We start from the raw sequence: 15,979 nt of genomic DNA, 5'->3' as shown, positions 1-15,979 counted from the left end.
TCCAGATCCCTGTATATGGGGCTGCCAGGAAAATGCGCTTAGAGTTTTTATACCCAAGTCAAATCTGTTCAGTGGCACAGCGGATCCACAGCCATTTCCGTAACCACATCCATATGCCTTATGGAAGGGAACCTGTATAATGAATAATCAATTGGTATTGCACTTACAGTGTAACAAATCAACATGACTAAATACAAAGCAGAGAAACAGGACGCCATTCCTCGTCGTGTACAGCGCTGTTTTATTAACACTAAGGCAGATCTTTTACTACAGTGGTAATTGTACGGCTGACAATCTCACTTTATCATGAAAGGTTAAAATATACCGGTAGACACATAACCAATACACAACCGGCTGCTAACACATTTTCCGGTTTTGACTGAAACATGGATTTTTTTTTTTTTAGACAAATCTGAATTAAATAAAAAATAGCACCAATTAATAATGCAAAAAATATATATATATCATCTAAACATCTGAAACGATTACAATTATTATAATTTAACATCAGCATTATAAAATATCCGCTGTATTAAAATCTCAATACATGTTACAAAATATATACATACTTATATAACAACACGGATGCCGTTTCGGATGTCAGCGGAGGGGGGGGGGGGGGGGGAATAATACAAGCTGAAGAAGGCAAAACTTTATTTGCATGTTTTTTTTAAAACTTTTTTTACAATAAGAAAATATGACTTATAGGCACCATATACATTGTGCTATGCGGGGCTACCACAAAAATAGACTGATCCTTTCACATAAATAAATGTCTTACTGAAATAAATGGATTTCAGATAGGAATACGAGAGGACAATTGATGTAGCCAGTACATACAGAAGTGAAGCAATCAGATTTATTCAATTTTAAGCCGTTAGCACCTTGTTATTATAGGGGGACTAGGCAACGCGGAAGAGGTAGGGTACCATCTCACGAGAGGTATGCGTCCGCAAAGGACCAAGATCCAACTTAGTGTTTCGTCGCCGCTGCAGGGCAGGTGATCGTTCTGCCGTCCAACCAAGGAGTTACTCATGATAAAAAATGTATTTTTATTTTTTCAAAAACATTATTGCACTTTCCAGAGTAGTAACCAGTACTGCTCCTCTGCAAGCCGACTGCTTCCTTGAAGGCAACTTGTACAGTGCTATATTATATTTGTCTCAGGTATAGATAAAGTTTTTGATTCAAAGTTGTATTTATTAAAAAAAAAAAAAAGATTAATTAAAACTTAAATACTCTATCAATATTCCTGTGAAATATGTCCTTCTTAGGAGGAAGTCTCTTCCGGCTTCTTTAGAAGATTGCCCACACAATGGTCTGTAATAGTCACGCAGTGGAGACACTGCTACCTTCCCTTAGTTTTAAAGGCTCTTTTTTATAGAAAAGAGACTTGCGCTTAGCAGCTGCCCCTCTCAGAGGAAGCAGACCGGACCGTTCTCCAGATAATGCTGTCCTTTCTGGACGACGGTGAACTTGGAGATGTCTACAATTGGAAGTTGGTTCGTGTCTTGAGTGTAAAACTTGAATTTCGTCTTGTGCCAGCTGCCGTCCTGTACCTGCAAGAAGAGTCCTTGATTAATCACTGTGATGGACAAAGTGAAGGGGTTAAAAGGGGTTGTTGGAGATTGATATTGATGGCCTATCCTCAGGTTAGGGAGTCAATATGGTATTAAGGAGCTGTTTAAGGAGGTGGGGGTGCTCTGATGAGTGCTGCGGCCTCTTCCTAGCCCAGTGCTGTTACATTCATCGGTCATGTGGGCCTAGTGGTGGCAAACCTATGGCACGGGTGCCCAAGGGGGCACTCAGAGCCCTCTCTCTGGGCACCCGGCCCCTGGAAAAAGCCTAAAGTGTACCAACATGCTTTAGACCTGTGGTGGCTAACCTCCGGCACTTTAGCTGTGGTAAAACTACAACTCCCAAGATGCACTCTTGCTTGACTGTGCTCAGAACTCCATAGAAATGAATGGAGCATGCTGGGAGTTGCCATCACTGCCTCAGACTTTTCCTGCCAATCATCAGCACAGGGCGCACTATGAACGGCACAGGCAGCGCATTGAATGCAGGCAGGCTATTATAGCTAAATGATAAAGAACATGGAAGATATACTATATTGGACTGTAGTATTCAGATTAAATTGGCGTGTTGGCAATTTGCAATAAATAAGTTGGTTTTGGGTTGCAGTTTGGGCACTCGGTCTCTAAAAGGTTCGCCATCACTGGCCTAGGTGCAGCCCAGCCCCATTCAAGTGAATAGGGATGAGCTGCAATACCAAGCACAGCCACTATACAATGTATGGCGCTGTGATTGGTATGCTGTGAGGAGGCAGCTGTGCTCTCTGGAGCACCTTGGCCTCCTCAAACAGACGATTGACAGGGGTCCTGGATGGCGGATCTGACCTTTCCTGAGGATAGGTCATCAATATCAGAATTTTGAAAAACCCCTTTAATGGCCGAGTGATTAAAAGGGTTTTCCAAGATATTTTTACTGATTACCTATTGCCAATCAGCTGTTTGTGAAGGCATCGGCGGTCCCAGTAGCGTCTCGGCCTTCTCACAGATTTCCCTAGGCCATGTGATGTCATGTTCATTCATCAGATGGCCTAGGCACAGCTCAGATCCCTTTGAATTGATTGGGGCTGAGCTGCAATACCAAGCAAAACACATCAAATGTGTGGCGCTGTACTTGGTGAGATGAGAAAAGGCCGTTGTGCTACTGTGAGCAACGGTGATATCTCAAACAGCTGAACAGCGGGGGTCCCAGGGGTCGAATCCCCACAGATCAGATACTGATGACCTATCCAGAGGATAGGTCATCAATAAAAATATCTCAGAAAGCCCTCTTAACTGCTGTTTAGCTGCAAAATCGCACAACCATTAACAGCAAAAAACTTTTTTGCTGCAGTCAATTTGAAGATTGTGCCACCTGGGGCAACTGCAATGTGATAACCCAGCCCTACAAGAGAACCAGTCCCTTCAGCAATAAGGGAGTCAAGGGGAAGAGCAGTTTGCTGTCAGAACTTCCTGCAATCAACTGGTATTGCCAGGGGAAGCAGTTGGTCAGTCATTATTTTCCCTGCAGCTACATTGTACCCATTGAAATCAATCAATGTAGACACTCATGTACACTGGTGAACAGAGGGGGGTTGCACTTTTTTAAATCAATGGGCCACTTAGGTACAAACTAATGCAGACTGGTGAATAAGTGGGGGTGTCAGTGTCACGTTGAGGACTCATCTCTACTACATTCATTTGCAAATGGCAGAAGACAACACTAACACTGAATGAAAATCAGTTCCCACTCCAGTTCTAAAAATTTAGAGCCACATTCTGTGCTGTGTCTGATCCCCTCTGGGGACTTCCATCTCTAGAGGTTTTTTTTAAGTACCATAAATTTCAGTGGTGCTCTACTGAAAAATAGATATATAGATATAGAACCCCAGTATAAAGGGGTTCAGGCACAGCTCACCAAAACCCTTTCTGATCTCACATTTTGGGTTTCTGCCAATGCCATCTCTTGAGGACAGGATTCTTATCTCCAGTCTATTGAGTAATATTCTGTGACTACTTCAGTTTCACTAAATCAGCCCATTCAGGTCAATACAGGGGTTTCTCATAATTATAAGCCGCATCTATATCATGGAAGTCTTATCACACTGAATGCTTTCTGTCACCGTGTAGTCATTATCACTTTTCTCGTATTTGATTTCATCAGAAGCTGGTCTGATATCAAAATCATCTAAAAACGTCCCATCACTATTTAGCTGGGCCTGTGAACTCTTCTCCTCTTTCCTGTGCTTTCCTACTTGCTTCTGGTTTCCTGTTGGTGACATGTACTTGCACATATTGCATTTGCACTTAATCGTCTTACCTTGCATTCATCTAGATGCACGTTTCTTTCAAGTAAGTTTTTTCCTTCAAATTTGTGGCCATTCCATCCTTTGAAGATAAGGGGTGTCCCTTCTCCAGCCTCCATCCCCAAAACCGGTGTGTTCAGACAGTGGATAGTGATGGTGTGAACGGCCTGTAAGCTCAGCAAATGGAGAAAATTCATCTGCACTTTGCCGACGCCAAACTCCAGCTGGTTAGATGGAAAAGATGAGTGAGTAAATAGATTTATAAGTTGGAATATGAAATACTTGGAGACTAGTGTCTGACTGAAGTCAAGAAGCCGAGTAGGGGTCTCTATATGACTTGGGGGTTTTCATTTGTGGAGACCCTGAAACACATTAATGGGACTGGTGACCTTAGCAGAACCGTCTCTACAATTGTGCTGTTCCCCATTTTAGGGCCTCTCGGAAAAAAACCTTACAAATATGTCTCTCCCCTTGTCGAAAGCCGTAATTGACAGGTTACGATACCTTTGTCACAGTGACAGGTGATAAACATGTCTGCCCTCCTGCTGTAAAGTTACAAAACACTTCTATGGCATCTGATGGACATCCAAGATTGGGATCAATCCAGTACTTTCCTACAAGACACAATGCAACCAATGAGTGAAGGACGTAGGTGGTGACATGACTTTATGCAGTAACAGAACTTTATGACTTTTTACCGTTTTGTGCGAATGATAAAAGTGAGTGTGTTTTAGTGACATGGGGCCTGGCCTCAGCCTTATCAGATTTACTGTAATTTATTCCAGATTTAGGCAATTTGTGTAAATGTAGCCTTATTGAAACAATCAGGTCTGCAGCTCATTCAGGGCAGCACTCATCATTATGAACACAAAGTACTTGAGACCAGAATATCAGATATGAGAGATAAAACTAAGTCTGTGAACAGCAGCAGCCCGTTTACAGTTTCCACCTGAGCACAGAGATTTTTTCATGAGTAAGTAAAAATGAGCAAAAGGATAATTCAAAACAGCAAAAAGGTAACGGAGACCTATTAAAGGGCATCTGTCATCAGTTTTGTACCTATGACACTGGTTGACCTGTTACATGTGCGCTTGACAGCTGAAGGCATCTGTGTTGGTCCCATGTTCATATGTGACCGCATTGCCTAGAAAAATGAGGTTTTAATATATGCAAATGAGCCTCTAGGAGCAACGGGGGCGTTGCCATTACACCTAGAGGCTCTGCTCTCTCTGCAACTGCCACAAGCTTTGCACTTTGATTGACAGGGCATAATGATGTTTTCACTGCCTGGCTCTGTAAATCAAAGTGCAGAGGGCGCAGCAGTCGCAGAGAGAGCAGAGCCTCTAGGTGTAATGGTAACACCCCCATTGTTTCCAGAGGCTAATTTTCATATATTAAAACATCATGTTTCTCAGTAATGCGGGCAAATATGAACATGGGACCAACACAGGTGCCTACAGCACATGTAACAGATCAGCCAGTGTCATAGGTACAAATCTGCTGATAGATGCCCTTCAAGCAAGTCATTTTAGCTTTAAAGGGGTTATCCAACCCCTATAATGACCCCCTAATGCCCGGGCCCCTCATATAGGTTATAATTACCCCGTGCCCCCAGCATCCGCGTTGCCCCGTGATGGCCGCACGGCCGCCGCTGCATCTCCCCGTCACACGGATCAAAACATCCGGCAATGGGGGGTGGGGGACAGCCAATAGCAGGCCGCGACAGGGTCGTTAGGGAGGCTCATCCCCGTCGCGGCCTGCTATTGGCTGCCCCCCACACGTGTGTCCCGCCCCCCCCCCCCCCCCCCCGGATGTTTTGATCTGCGAGACGGGGAGATGCAGTGGCAGCCGTGCGGGGTTCAGGAGCAACGCAGGTGCTGGGAAACAGGGTAATTATAACCTATATGAGGGGCCGGGGCATTAGGGGGATGTCGTTCTAGGGATTGGATAACCCCTTTAACATTTTTTGCTGATCAAACATTTTAAAAGGGGTTCTCTGCTTTGGAAAATCCCTACATTAATAATAATAAAAAAAGACTCCCAGCGACCAGTGGGGAAGCCTGTTAGTAAGTGTTCAGTCTCCCTGCAGGTGAAATGAAGCATTACACATTCTGTGGGTTATCTGTAATACAGGACAGGTCCTCCAGAGTCAAATGTTCTTTGTCACCTCTCTACACCCTGACCATGAGATGAAGATCTTGAACAGAGGATTAACTCACAATTTCTATTTAATACATCTTCATAGAGGTTGGACTTATTAAGCTTTGTTCACACAGAGGTTATTTTTCAGATCATTTGACAAATCATGCTTGTGGCCTTATCGGTTTAGAACTTTTCCTTGGGAATAGTTGAGGTATATTTTTTAAACTCATGGGGCCTAGTGCAACATCTGAACAGCAGGACCCCCGACCTAACACACACTTGGGGGGGCTCTGGTTGAGAAGCGAATACCATGCACCTACCATCTGCCACTTTCCGTTCACAGTTGAGAAGGTCTCGACAAATACGAGCCGGATTGTCCCGGGTTCCAGGAGGGTTCTTTATACTGTGCATTAAATCCGTCAGGTAGCGGAGGGTTTTAAAGATCTCCGTGTTAAAATCTAGCACGGTTACTTCAGTATTTTGATAGCTCTGCATGTTAGTAAGAATGCAGCCAGAGAGTAATGTATGTCAGTAACATGTAACCAGAGGGTAACGTAGAGGTAACAAGGTACAAAGAAGTGCCAAATGCAAAAATTACAGACAGACACAAAAAGGTCATGCGCAGCATTAGTTGGACAAGAAAAAAGGAAAAAAGGGAAAAGAAAAACAATTAAATTTAACAGTTAACATCAACATCTTTGGAACAGAATTATTTTAAAGGAGGTCACCTGGTATCAGAATAATTCATTTCTTAGACCACTGTGGCTCGTGTTTATAATGAAAGTTACTCTGTTCTATGACGAATACCGCCGGTGCCCGATCGACCTCAGGGGGCCGTCAGGTCCAGTCATGCTTTCTGTCATTTTCACAGGAAGAATAGTGGTGCAAGCAGAGCTATTCCTTCTCACAAACTGCTGACTGAACAGATTCTCTGATGGCAGTGTGAACAGAACCTTAGGGCCCTTTCTATGCATTTACAATTACTATACTGCATGTCATATATATATTTATATATTTATAGCATAACGGAATAGCAGATATGCTGTATATACTTAAAGGGGTTTGTCGAACCCTTTACAAGTGATGGTCTATCCTCAGGATAGATCATCACTGTGTGATCGGCAGGGGTCTGACACCCCACGCCCCTGCTGTTCTGTGCTGGAACTCCACAGCGTGGTCCATTGTGCTGGTTACTGCAACGTCGCTCCCATCCACTTCAGTGGGAACAGCACTGCACAATGGATGGAGCTCTGCAGTAAGGCTCCAGAAGCAGTAGATTTACTGATTACCGGAGGTATGGGGTGTTGGACCCAGGGGTGGATTGGCCATAGACATTACAGGGAAATTTCCCAGTGGGCTGATGCCCAGTGGGCTGCCCAAGCTATGTCCCCTGCTCCCTATCCTAATCAGAGACAACTGGAGAAGGACAGAACATGGCAGCTATTGATGGCCACCACAAAGGGACAGCTCCTGGGGCAGTATATTGTGCCGTACTGTGGTATATGGTTCTGACAGGATGGTATTTTGTGATATGGTATTGCTGGCCCAGCCTACTGTCAATTTGGATCCGCATACAACATAAGGCCACTTTAAAAAAAAATTCCAGGGCCACTTTAAATTCCCATTCCGCCCCTGGTTGGACCCCTGCCGATCACTTGTAAAGGTTTAGACCTCCCAGACATTTGCTGAAAACTTTCAGCTATGTATGCCTCATATATTCTCCTCCAGTCTCCCAACCCCTATACCTTAATATTGATTGAAAAATAGTGATGTGGTAATAATGATATAATGCAGCCAACAGCACACATCATGGCGACATAGTATCCACCATGGCCATCGCAGCCACATGACATCACTATGGATGAGACTACTTTTTCATTACCCTTTATTTATATAATGAAAGTCACCGAGTCGTCCTATTCTTTTAAATTACTGAAAGTTCACTACACAATACGTCGTTCTAGGAATACTGATGACAACCATTCAGTTCTACCAGACTCTGAATTGCAATTTTAACTAATTAACTAGATATGATTTGTGCTCCAGCCCCAAAAAAACATGTCCGTTGTGTGTAATGAATTCATTCACCTCCATCTGCAAAGCTGCATGCGATTCCATCAGGGCCTGAATAGCTGAGTTCATGTCCATCACTTTCTATGTAAAGAAATGCAAAGAGTTCATTAAAGATGTGGCAGCTTGTACTAGGATTAGTGTTTAGCGAATCGAACTGTCCGAAGTGGACTTTGATCTGAATTTGAGGGAAAATTCGATTCACAGCGAAGCCGAATTTCCTCATGCTTCCTGGTAACGAATCTATTTTCCCTGGAATAAAGTAAAAAAAGAAAAATCATACTCACCTAATCCATTTGAGTGTGAAGAGCTCGCGGCCGCCATCTTGATTGAAGATCCTGCGCAAAATCTCATGCGCGGTGACGCATGACGTCACCACGCCGGCCGACGTGATGACTTCATCACATGCTGTGGGAGATTTTGTGCTGAATCTTCAATCAAGAAGCGACAGCGGGCTCTTTGTAAACAAATGGATGAGGCGAGTATGATTTTATTATTTTTAAATTATTATAGAGCTTAATATTAATGTCAGATGCCGCAATCAGTGATGAACGCGGCATCTGAGGGGTACAATGAGGTGGTGCAATTGCCATTCCCTGACATTGCACCCACTACTTGCAAAGAGATATGCGTTGTGACAAAGTAATTAGTCACAAAGCAAAATTTTTTGTAAAATTCGCCAAGGCAGCCGAATCGAATTTTCAAGAACTTTGCTCATCTCCAACTGTGATCTAATGAAAAATTATTTCTCCTTTTATTTTTCTCCCATAAAGGACAAAGGATCACAATCTGTTGTGTTTTGTTTTTTTCTCTGTTACTGCCAAAAGAGGGAGATTAAAGCTGGCCGTACAGCCGAGTTAGTTCACCGAAATCGATATAAACATGCATGCTTGGCTTGGATCAGCGTGCACGTTTATTCCAATGGGAAAAGGAATGGCAGTATCTTATTCTCCCATTGTAACAAAGGATTGGGCATACTGAAGTCCCATATGCCTGATCCTTCTTTCCCCGGACATCTCTTGGACATTAGGGGCCAGATTTATCATTACACTTACCGTATATACTCGAGTATAAGACGAGTTTTTTGGCACATATTTTTGTGCTCAAAAAGCCTCCTCGTCTTATACTCGAGTCTAGGTCTTAGCTCCGGTAATACAGGCAGTGCGGCGGGCGGCGCTCACTCACTGACGTCACGCGCCTGCGCCGCCTAGTGGGAGAAGGCGCGTGACGTCAGTGAGTGAGCGCCGCTCCCCGCACTGCCTGTATTACCGGAGCAAAGACAAAGTAAGATATCCACAGTTAAAGGTTACTGATTAGTTTAAATATACTGCTGTGAGTGTCGGGGAGGGGGATCTGTGGATGGCACTGTAGGGGGATCTGTGGATGGCACTGTAGGGGGATCTGTGGATGGCACTGTAGGGGGATCTGTGGATGGCAGTGCCATCCACAGATCCCCCTACAGTGTCATCCACAGATCCCCCCTCCCCTAAACAGTGCCATCATGGCACTGTTCAGGGGAGGGGGGATCTGTGGATGGTACTGTTTAGGGGGGAGATCTGTGGATGGCTCCCTGTATTTAATGCAGAGTGTGTGTGTGTATATAATGCACACACTCTGCATTAAATACAGGGAGTCACCCTCTTGCAGATGTGTGTATATAATGTAGAGTGTGTGCATTATATACACATACACTCTGCATTATAGCTGCATTTCCCACCCTAGTCTTATACTCGAGTCAATAATTTTTCCCATTTTTTGGGGGTAAAATTAGGGGCTCGGCTTATACTCGGGTCGGCTTATACTCGAGTATATACGGTACATCTTACTCCACTTTTACATAAGTCAAATTTATTAATGGTCCTTTAATACTGTGATAAATTTGTTTTGACGGTAGCAGTTTATCCTTGAGTAAGCGGCTTTACAAAAGTCGCACGTCTTTACGAAAAAGTCGCATGTTCTATTAAAAAGTCGCATAAGATAAGCATGGTCCTCACTGGAGTGAAATTGCGCAAATTTTTGCGACTTTTTAAATTGTCGCAATAGTAAATCTGTCTAGAGATTCATTTACATAAGAAAACACGCCCACTTTCAGAAAACTGGCGAGCATAGCGCAGAGCCAATAAAAGTTGAAAATTTTTGCACAGTTTTGGCGATTGCGCAAAAATTAGCGACTTTTTCACTCCATTATTTTGACTTGAGCTAATGATAAATCTGGCCCTAGATCTCTGTATGATCTTCCTGTAACCAGTGGGTGGAGGGGAAGCACACATGTTAACGGAAAGACTCGAGTGTGAACACAATGTATACAGAGCTGTCTTTCTATGCTTAATACATCTTGTACACTTACCGTTGGTCCTGGTCCACCTCGTGGACCCTAAAAAAAACATATAATATATTAAGTTTACAATTGTTTGCCATTTTAAACAGTTATTGAAATTGTATATTTATCGTGTAACATTGACGAAAATATATTGGTGCTCAAGCATCAGTCTTCATGCAGCAGAACATAGGGCTAGAAAGCTGCAACATTGTAACAACGTACAACAATATTGCAACATAACTCACCCCATTATTTTATGCACCTAAGGCTTCGTTCACATCACCGTTCAGCCTTTCCGTTTAGGAGCAGGAGAACGGAAAGGACGGAGGAGGCACATAACTGAGCCAAACGGAGCCTGAGGACCCCATAGACTATAATGGTATCCGTTATGTTTCCGCTCAGAAGATGATTTTGGAGCGGAGACAAAAGTTGTGCGTGCAGGACTTTTGTCTCCGCTTCAAAATCATCTTCTGAGCGGAAACATAACGGACCCCATTATAGTCTATGGGGTCCTTAGGCTCTGTTTGGCTCAGTTATGTGCCTTCTCCGTCCTTTCCGTTCTCCTGCTCCTAAACGGAAAGGCTGAACGGTGATGTGAACGAAGCCTAAATAGCGCTACTATATTCCGCAGTGCTTTACAGACGTTAGCATCAACCTGTCCCCAATGGGGCTCACAATCTAAGTACATTACACCAGTTACATATAAAATAAAGGTCTACATATATATTCACTAGACATACGTGTTGTAGGTCAGCTTTGATTTTCCAGTGCAGGAGGAAAGCCGACGTCTGATTCATTGATTTTGGCAACAGTTTTTTTTTTTACCGTTCTGATACCTGAGGTTCAATGCATCTAGTGTAGATGAATAATAGTATTATATTATTGCTGTGTATCGTACTTACAGGTGGGCCTGGGTTCCCTGGGGGTCCTTGAGGTCCCTAGAAATAAAACAAATAATTATTACAAAAAGCACAACCTACGGTATTTATATTTCCATATACTTGTCTATCAATGGACACAGACGTAAAATGTCAAGTACTGGTTTTGTGGAAGTGGTAAGAGATGTACCTTCTGCCTCTACAAGATGCCATAGTGGGTTAATCTAATGGACAGCAACTACACTGAATTTCCACTGAGTTCTTTACATCGGGAAGACACAATGGCCCAGGTTGACTGGCGTGTCTGCACCAAGAAACCATCTACAAAGTGGTGTAATATGGCGCGGCTAGGGTTGCTTCAATTTTGTTTGACTCGTTCAAAAAGAGGTGGGCTTAGCGGAAAGGGGAGTGGCTTCGCAGGAAAAGGGCATGGCCTAAGATGCAATATTTTACACCAACACAGCTCTACAATTCTGGCATCAAATTCTGTCTCAAAGTAAAGCCAACCAGTAGCTGGCATAGAGCTAGACAAGAAAGTCTATCCCTGCACCAGACTTATCATCCAGTCCGAGCCCCTGTGAGAAATCTGGTGAAGGTGAAGACAGCTGGTCTAAGCTCATACCATCTATAGCAGGGGTCAGCAACCGCTGTTGTGAAACTACAATTCCCAGCATGCTCCATTTATTTCTATGAGAGTTCTGAGTACAGCAGTGCAAGTATGCATGCTGGGAGTTGTAGTTTCACAACAACTGGAGTGCTGGATAGGATGCGGAGCCATTCATTTCAATGGGTCCGCAAAAAATGCGGACAGCACACCATGTGCTATCCACATCCATATGTCCGTTCCGTAGCCCTGCAAAAAAAATAGAACATGTCCTGTTCTTGTCCGTTTTACGCATTGTTACAATGGATCTGCAAAAAAAAAAAAAAACTACGGGTGGCATACGGATGTCATCAGTTTTTTTTTACGGTTTAGCAATTTGCGGACCTCAAAACACATACGGTCGTGTGCATGTAGACTAACTCTGTCCTATAGGATTAGTAAATCTTCCCCAATTACTCCAATTTGGGGGCTGTTCGGTGCATGATCTCAACACTGGGTTAACCCTTTGTAGGAAACTAGCATATGTCCCTAGTTAAATGGAAACCTTAGTTCAATATCATTTCCTATGTAAAAATGAAAGGGTCTGAGCAGGGATGAGGAGTCCTCCTAAGAGTCCTCAGCCAGTAAGATGCTAATGAGACATACATCTTTTGCCCCCCTTATTTGGGGTCTATTTAATCACTGAATGTGCACAGATTTGCAGGGCTTCTTATAGATGCCTTCAAATAATTTCTAGTACTTGCCTATTCTCAAACATCCTATACATGGCTCATTCTACACCCCAAGCATTAATATGCACAGGTTTATTACCATATTTTCTTACCATTTCACCTTTTGATCCCTTTTCACCCCGATCTCCCTGCAAATCAAATAAATACATCAATAAGGTGGAACATATTGGAAATACAGACTTTGCTCACAGACGTCCCAGTCACTCAGTCCCTATAGACAGGATACATACACAGGTCTCAGTGGACTGCCTATAGTGCCACTTTCCATTAGGTGAATAGACATTTGCTCATTCCCCCAGGGACGGCGGTTCAAGGGCTTCCCCTCTCGTACCCCACTCACTCCCTGTCACTGTGTCTATACCTGTGTCAGGAGTGGGTTAACTCCTTCCTTAGGTGCCACAGTCAATAGCAACCGCAGCACCGAAGGAGACAGAGAGGTAGGAGGCAACTTCTGTCAACTCCACTGTATAATTTATAATTTTATTATGCAGCGAAAGTGTAAAAATATCCTTAGTGATATTATAGCCTGTGAATGTCAGTGAAACATCGTAGTAGTACGTGAGGTACGTGTGTGTTCGGGGGCTGTGTCCATCCTCTGTTCACCTTAAATGCCTGAGCTGCAATACTTCAGTAACTGGGGATTTAACATTCCTTTTATTTATCTTGGAAATGTTCACCATCTCAAGACATATATGTACTGTGTATACATGTGTTATCATTTACACTTTGTCAATTTGGATATGAATTTTGCCATTTCAACATTCCACAATGTAAATATAGAGACGTGTAAATATATGGTTGAATTCAGAAGGTCAAAGCAACTTTCCCCATTTTATAAAAAGAAAAACCCTTAAAGGGGTTATCCCCTGAAAAATATTCTACATTTGTCAAACCAGCACTTGGATCTGAATACTTTTGTAATTGCATGTAATTAAAAATGTAGTTTAGCCAAAGAGGTATTCAATGAAATCTATCTGTATAGCGCCACCTGCTGTTTGCTCTTTTGCTGATTTCTCTGTCCTGCTCACCGAGATGGAAGCACATGCTCAGTTCCATCCTTCAACTGCCACCAGCTGCAGTAAAAAAGACATGGCCCCCTGAGAAAGTGCACGCCCGGGGGGCTGCCAGCTTGAAATGAATCTAGCAGAGCCATTGGAGCAGTGAATGGGGAGATCTCTGGATCCATGTGAGGTCGAGGTCTGGTCTAGGTTTGTTAGAAAGAGACTGTCATGCATTATAAGATATCCGATTTTCATTTTTTACATTAATCATTGGATAACCCCTTTAAGGGGTTTGTTTTATGAAGGCCACTTCTCTCCATATGTCCTGCTAGGGCATATGAACGACATAGAGGAGGGTCCCCTGCTCAATGTACCCCTTCTAGGAGGCAGGAAAAAAAAAAAAGCTGCCCCTGGCGGACTCGAGTCGTTCATATATTTCGTCGAACACTACATTTCCTCTGCAGCCACCACAGGGAAAATCTTTGGTCAAACGTGACTTCCAGCCACAAAATTATGTGGTTTCCAGAGGTGCCAAGAGCCATATCAGCTGATTGGAGAGGTGCCAATCTACAATGGGTTGTCTCCTTGGAGACGAACTCTTTAAAGGGAATTTGTCACCAGGAAATTCACTCTTAGACCAGTCACAATGCCCTGTAGGGCTAGCTCAACTGAATGTAACGATACCTTTCACGTAGTGATCCATTGCTTCTTTTGGGAGAAGTACTTTTAATCCATATGCAAATGAGCAGTTAAATGCACCGACAGCGGGACCTCCTCCTGCTCCCTCTGCCGGCCCTTCCCTCTCCTTTCCTAATTGAAAGGGCCAAGAATTTGCCCCTGTCAATCAGGAAGATGTGGGAGGTGCTGGCAGAGGAAGCAGGAGGAGCAAAGGTGCACACAGTGGCTTGGGCCCACCCCAGTGCACTTAACTGCTCATTTGCATATTGATTAAAAGTAAATTTTCTCCCAAATAAAGCAATGGATTGCTAAGTAAAAGGTATCATTACATTCAGCTGAGCTAGCTCTACAAGGCATTGTACCTGGTGTGACAGTGAATTTACTGGTCACAGACTCCCTTAAAAGTTGAAACTCATACAAAAATGGTCTTCTAACTCTAGGATATCATAGATACATGTCAGAAGGTCATTTATAAGTGAAGTCTGTAAGTTCCGACCACCAATTCAGACCTTGCATAGACGGGGCTGTGTCTTTACAGATCGTGTCCATTCCACTGAATTTACCACGGGCGACTCCAATGAAGGTGTAGAAACATTTCAAAGATGACCGAGAAAAATGCGAGGCTCCAGGGCTTAATGTCAAGTGTTGTAGCAGAGGGTCTGATTACTGATGTCCATGCAAAATGTTATTTTCTCCTTTTTAATAAATTTGCGAAAACTTCTTAAATTCTGTTTTTACTTTCTCATTATAGGGTATTTAGCGCAGATTGATGGGGGAAAACTTGAATTTATATGAATATATTTTAGTACAAGACCGCAACTTTCCAAATGGATTGTATGTCAGAAATTTTCAGTATGTGATGCCAAAGGAAATTCTGAAAATAGGTGTCCAAGCACACATGTTCTACCACTGTCTCTGGGATCTTTTATTCTAAGAATTGTTTTCTCCTAAACATAGCTGTCCTGGTGCAGACGAGCCGGGGGGGGGGGGGGAATGTACTAGCAATTTGACATTATATGAAATTAAATGTGGTCATCTCTAATTTCGCACTGTACCTCATTTATCAAACCTAAAAGGAAAACCGACGTTGTTGCCACAGTAACCATTCACAGTCTAGCTTTTATTATCCTGAGTAGTTGGAGAAATTAACCACCTCAGCCCCCAGTGCTTAAACACCCTGAAAGACCAGGCCACTTTTTACACTTCTGACCTACACTACTTTCACCGTTTATTGCTCGGTCATGCAACTTACCACCCAAATGAATTTTACCTCCTTTTCTTCTCACTAATAGAGCTTTCATTTGGTGGTATTTCATTGCTGCTGACATTTTTACTTTTTTTGTTATTAATCGAAATTTAACGATTTTTTTTGCAAAAAAATGACATTTTTCACTTTCAGTAGTAAAATTTTGCAAAAAAAACGACATCCATATAGAAATTTTGCTCTAAATTTATAGTTCTACATGTCTTTGATAAAAAAAAAATGTTTGGGTAAAAAAAAAATGGTTTGGGTAAAAGTTATAGCGTTTACAAACTATGGTACAAAAATGTGAATTTCCGCTTTTTGAAGCAGCTCTGACTTTCTGAGCACCTGTCATGTTTCCTGAGGTTCTACAATGCCCAGACAGTACAAACACCCCACAAATGACCCCATTTCTGAAAGTACACACCCTAAGGTATTCGCTGATGGGCATAGTGA

The 15,979-nt window shown here is 43.0% G+C and overlaps 1 protein-coding gene across 1 annotated transcript in view; it reads right to left on the bottom strand.

Annotated features, from left to right (window-relative positions):
• Positions 1 to 254: 254 nt before the first annotated feature.
• COL24A1 (collagen type XXIV alpha 1 chain) overlaps positions 255 to 15,979 on the bottom strand; it is a 241,707-nt gene continuing 225,982 nt past the window's right edge. Inside the window, exons 53-60 of the mRNA XM_040407488.1 lie at positions 12,694 to 12,729; positions 11,291 to 11,326; positions 10,416 to 10,442; positions 8,087 to 8,152; positions 6,319 to 6,487; positions 4,361 to 4,470; positions 3,871 to 4,080; positions 255 to 1,559 (exon numbers count right to left, since the gene is read on the bottom strand). Coding sequence (XP_040263422.1) covers positions 1,416 to 1,559; positions 3,871 to 4,080; positions 4,361 to 4,470; positions 6,319 to 6,487; positions 8,087 to 8,152; positions 10,416 to 10,442; positions 11,291 to 11,326; positions 12,694 to 12,729 — 798 coding nt within the window. The 3' untranslated portion in view covers positions 255 to 1,415. The remainder of the gene's footprint in view (positions 1,560 to 3,870; positions 4,081 to 4,360; positions 4,471 to 6,318; positions 6,488 to 8,086; positions 8,153 to 10,415; positions 10,443 to 11,290; positions 11,327 to 12,693; positions 12,730 to 15,979) is intronic.

The sequence above is a fragment of the Bufo bufo genome, chromosome 9 (assembly GCF_905171765.1).
Source record: "Bufo bufo chromosome 9, aBufBuf1.1, whole genome shotgun sequence".
NCBI lineage: Eukaryota > Metazoa > Chordata > Amphibia > Anura > Bufonidae > Bufo > Bufo bufo.
This window is presented reverse-complemented; position numbering and strand designations above follow the sequence as displayed.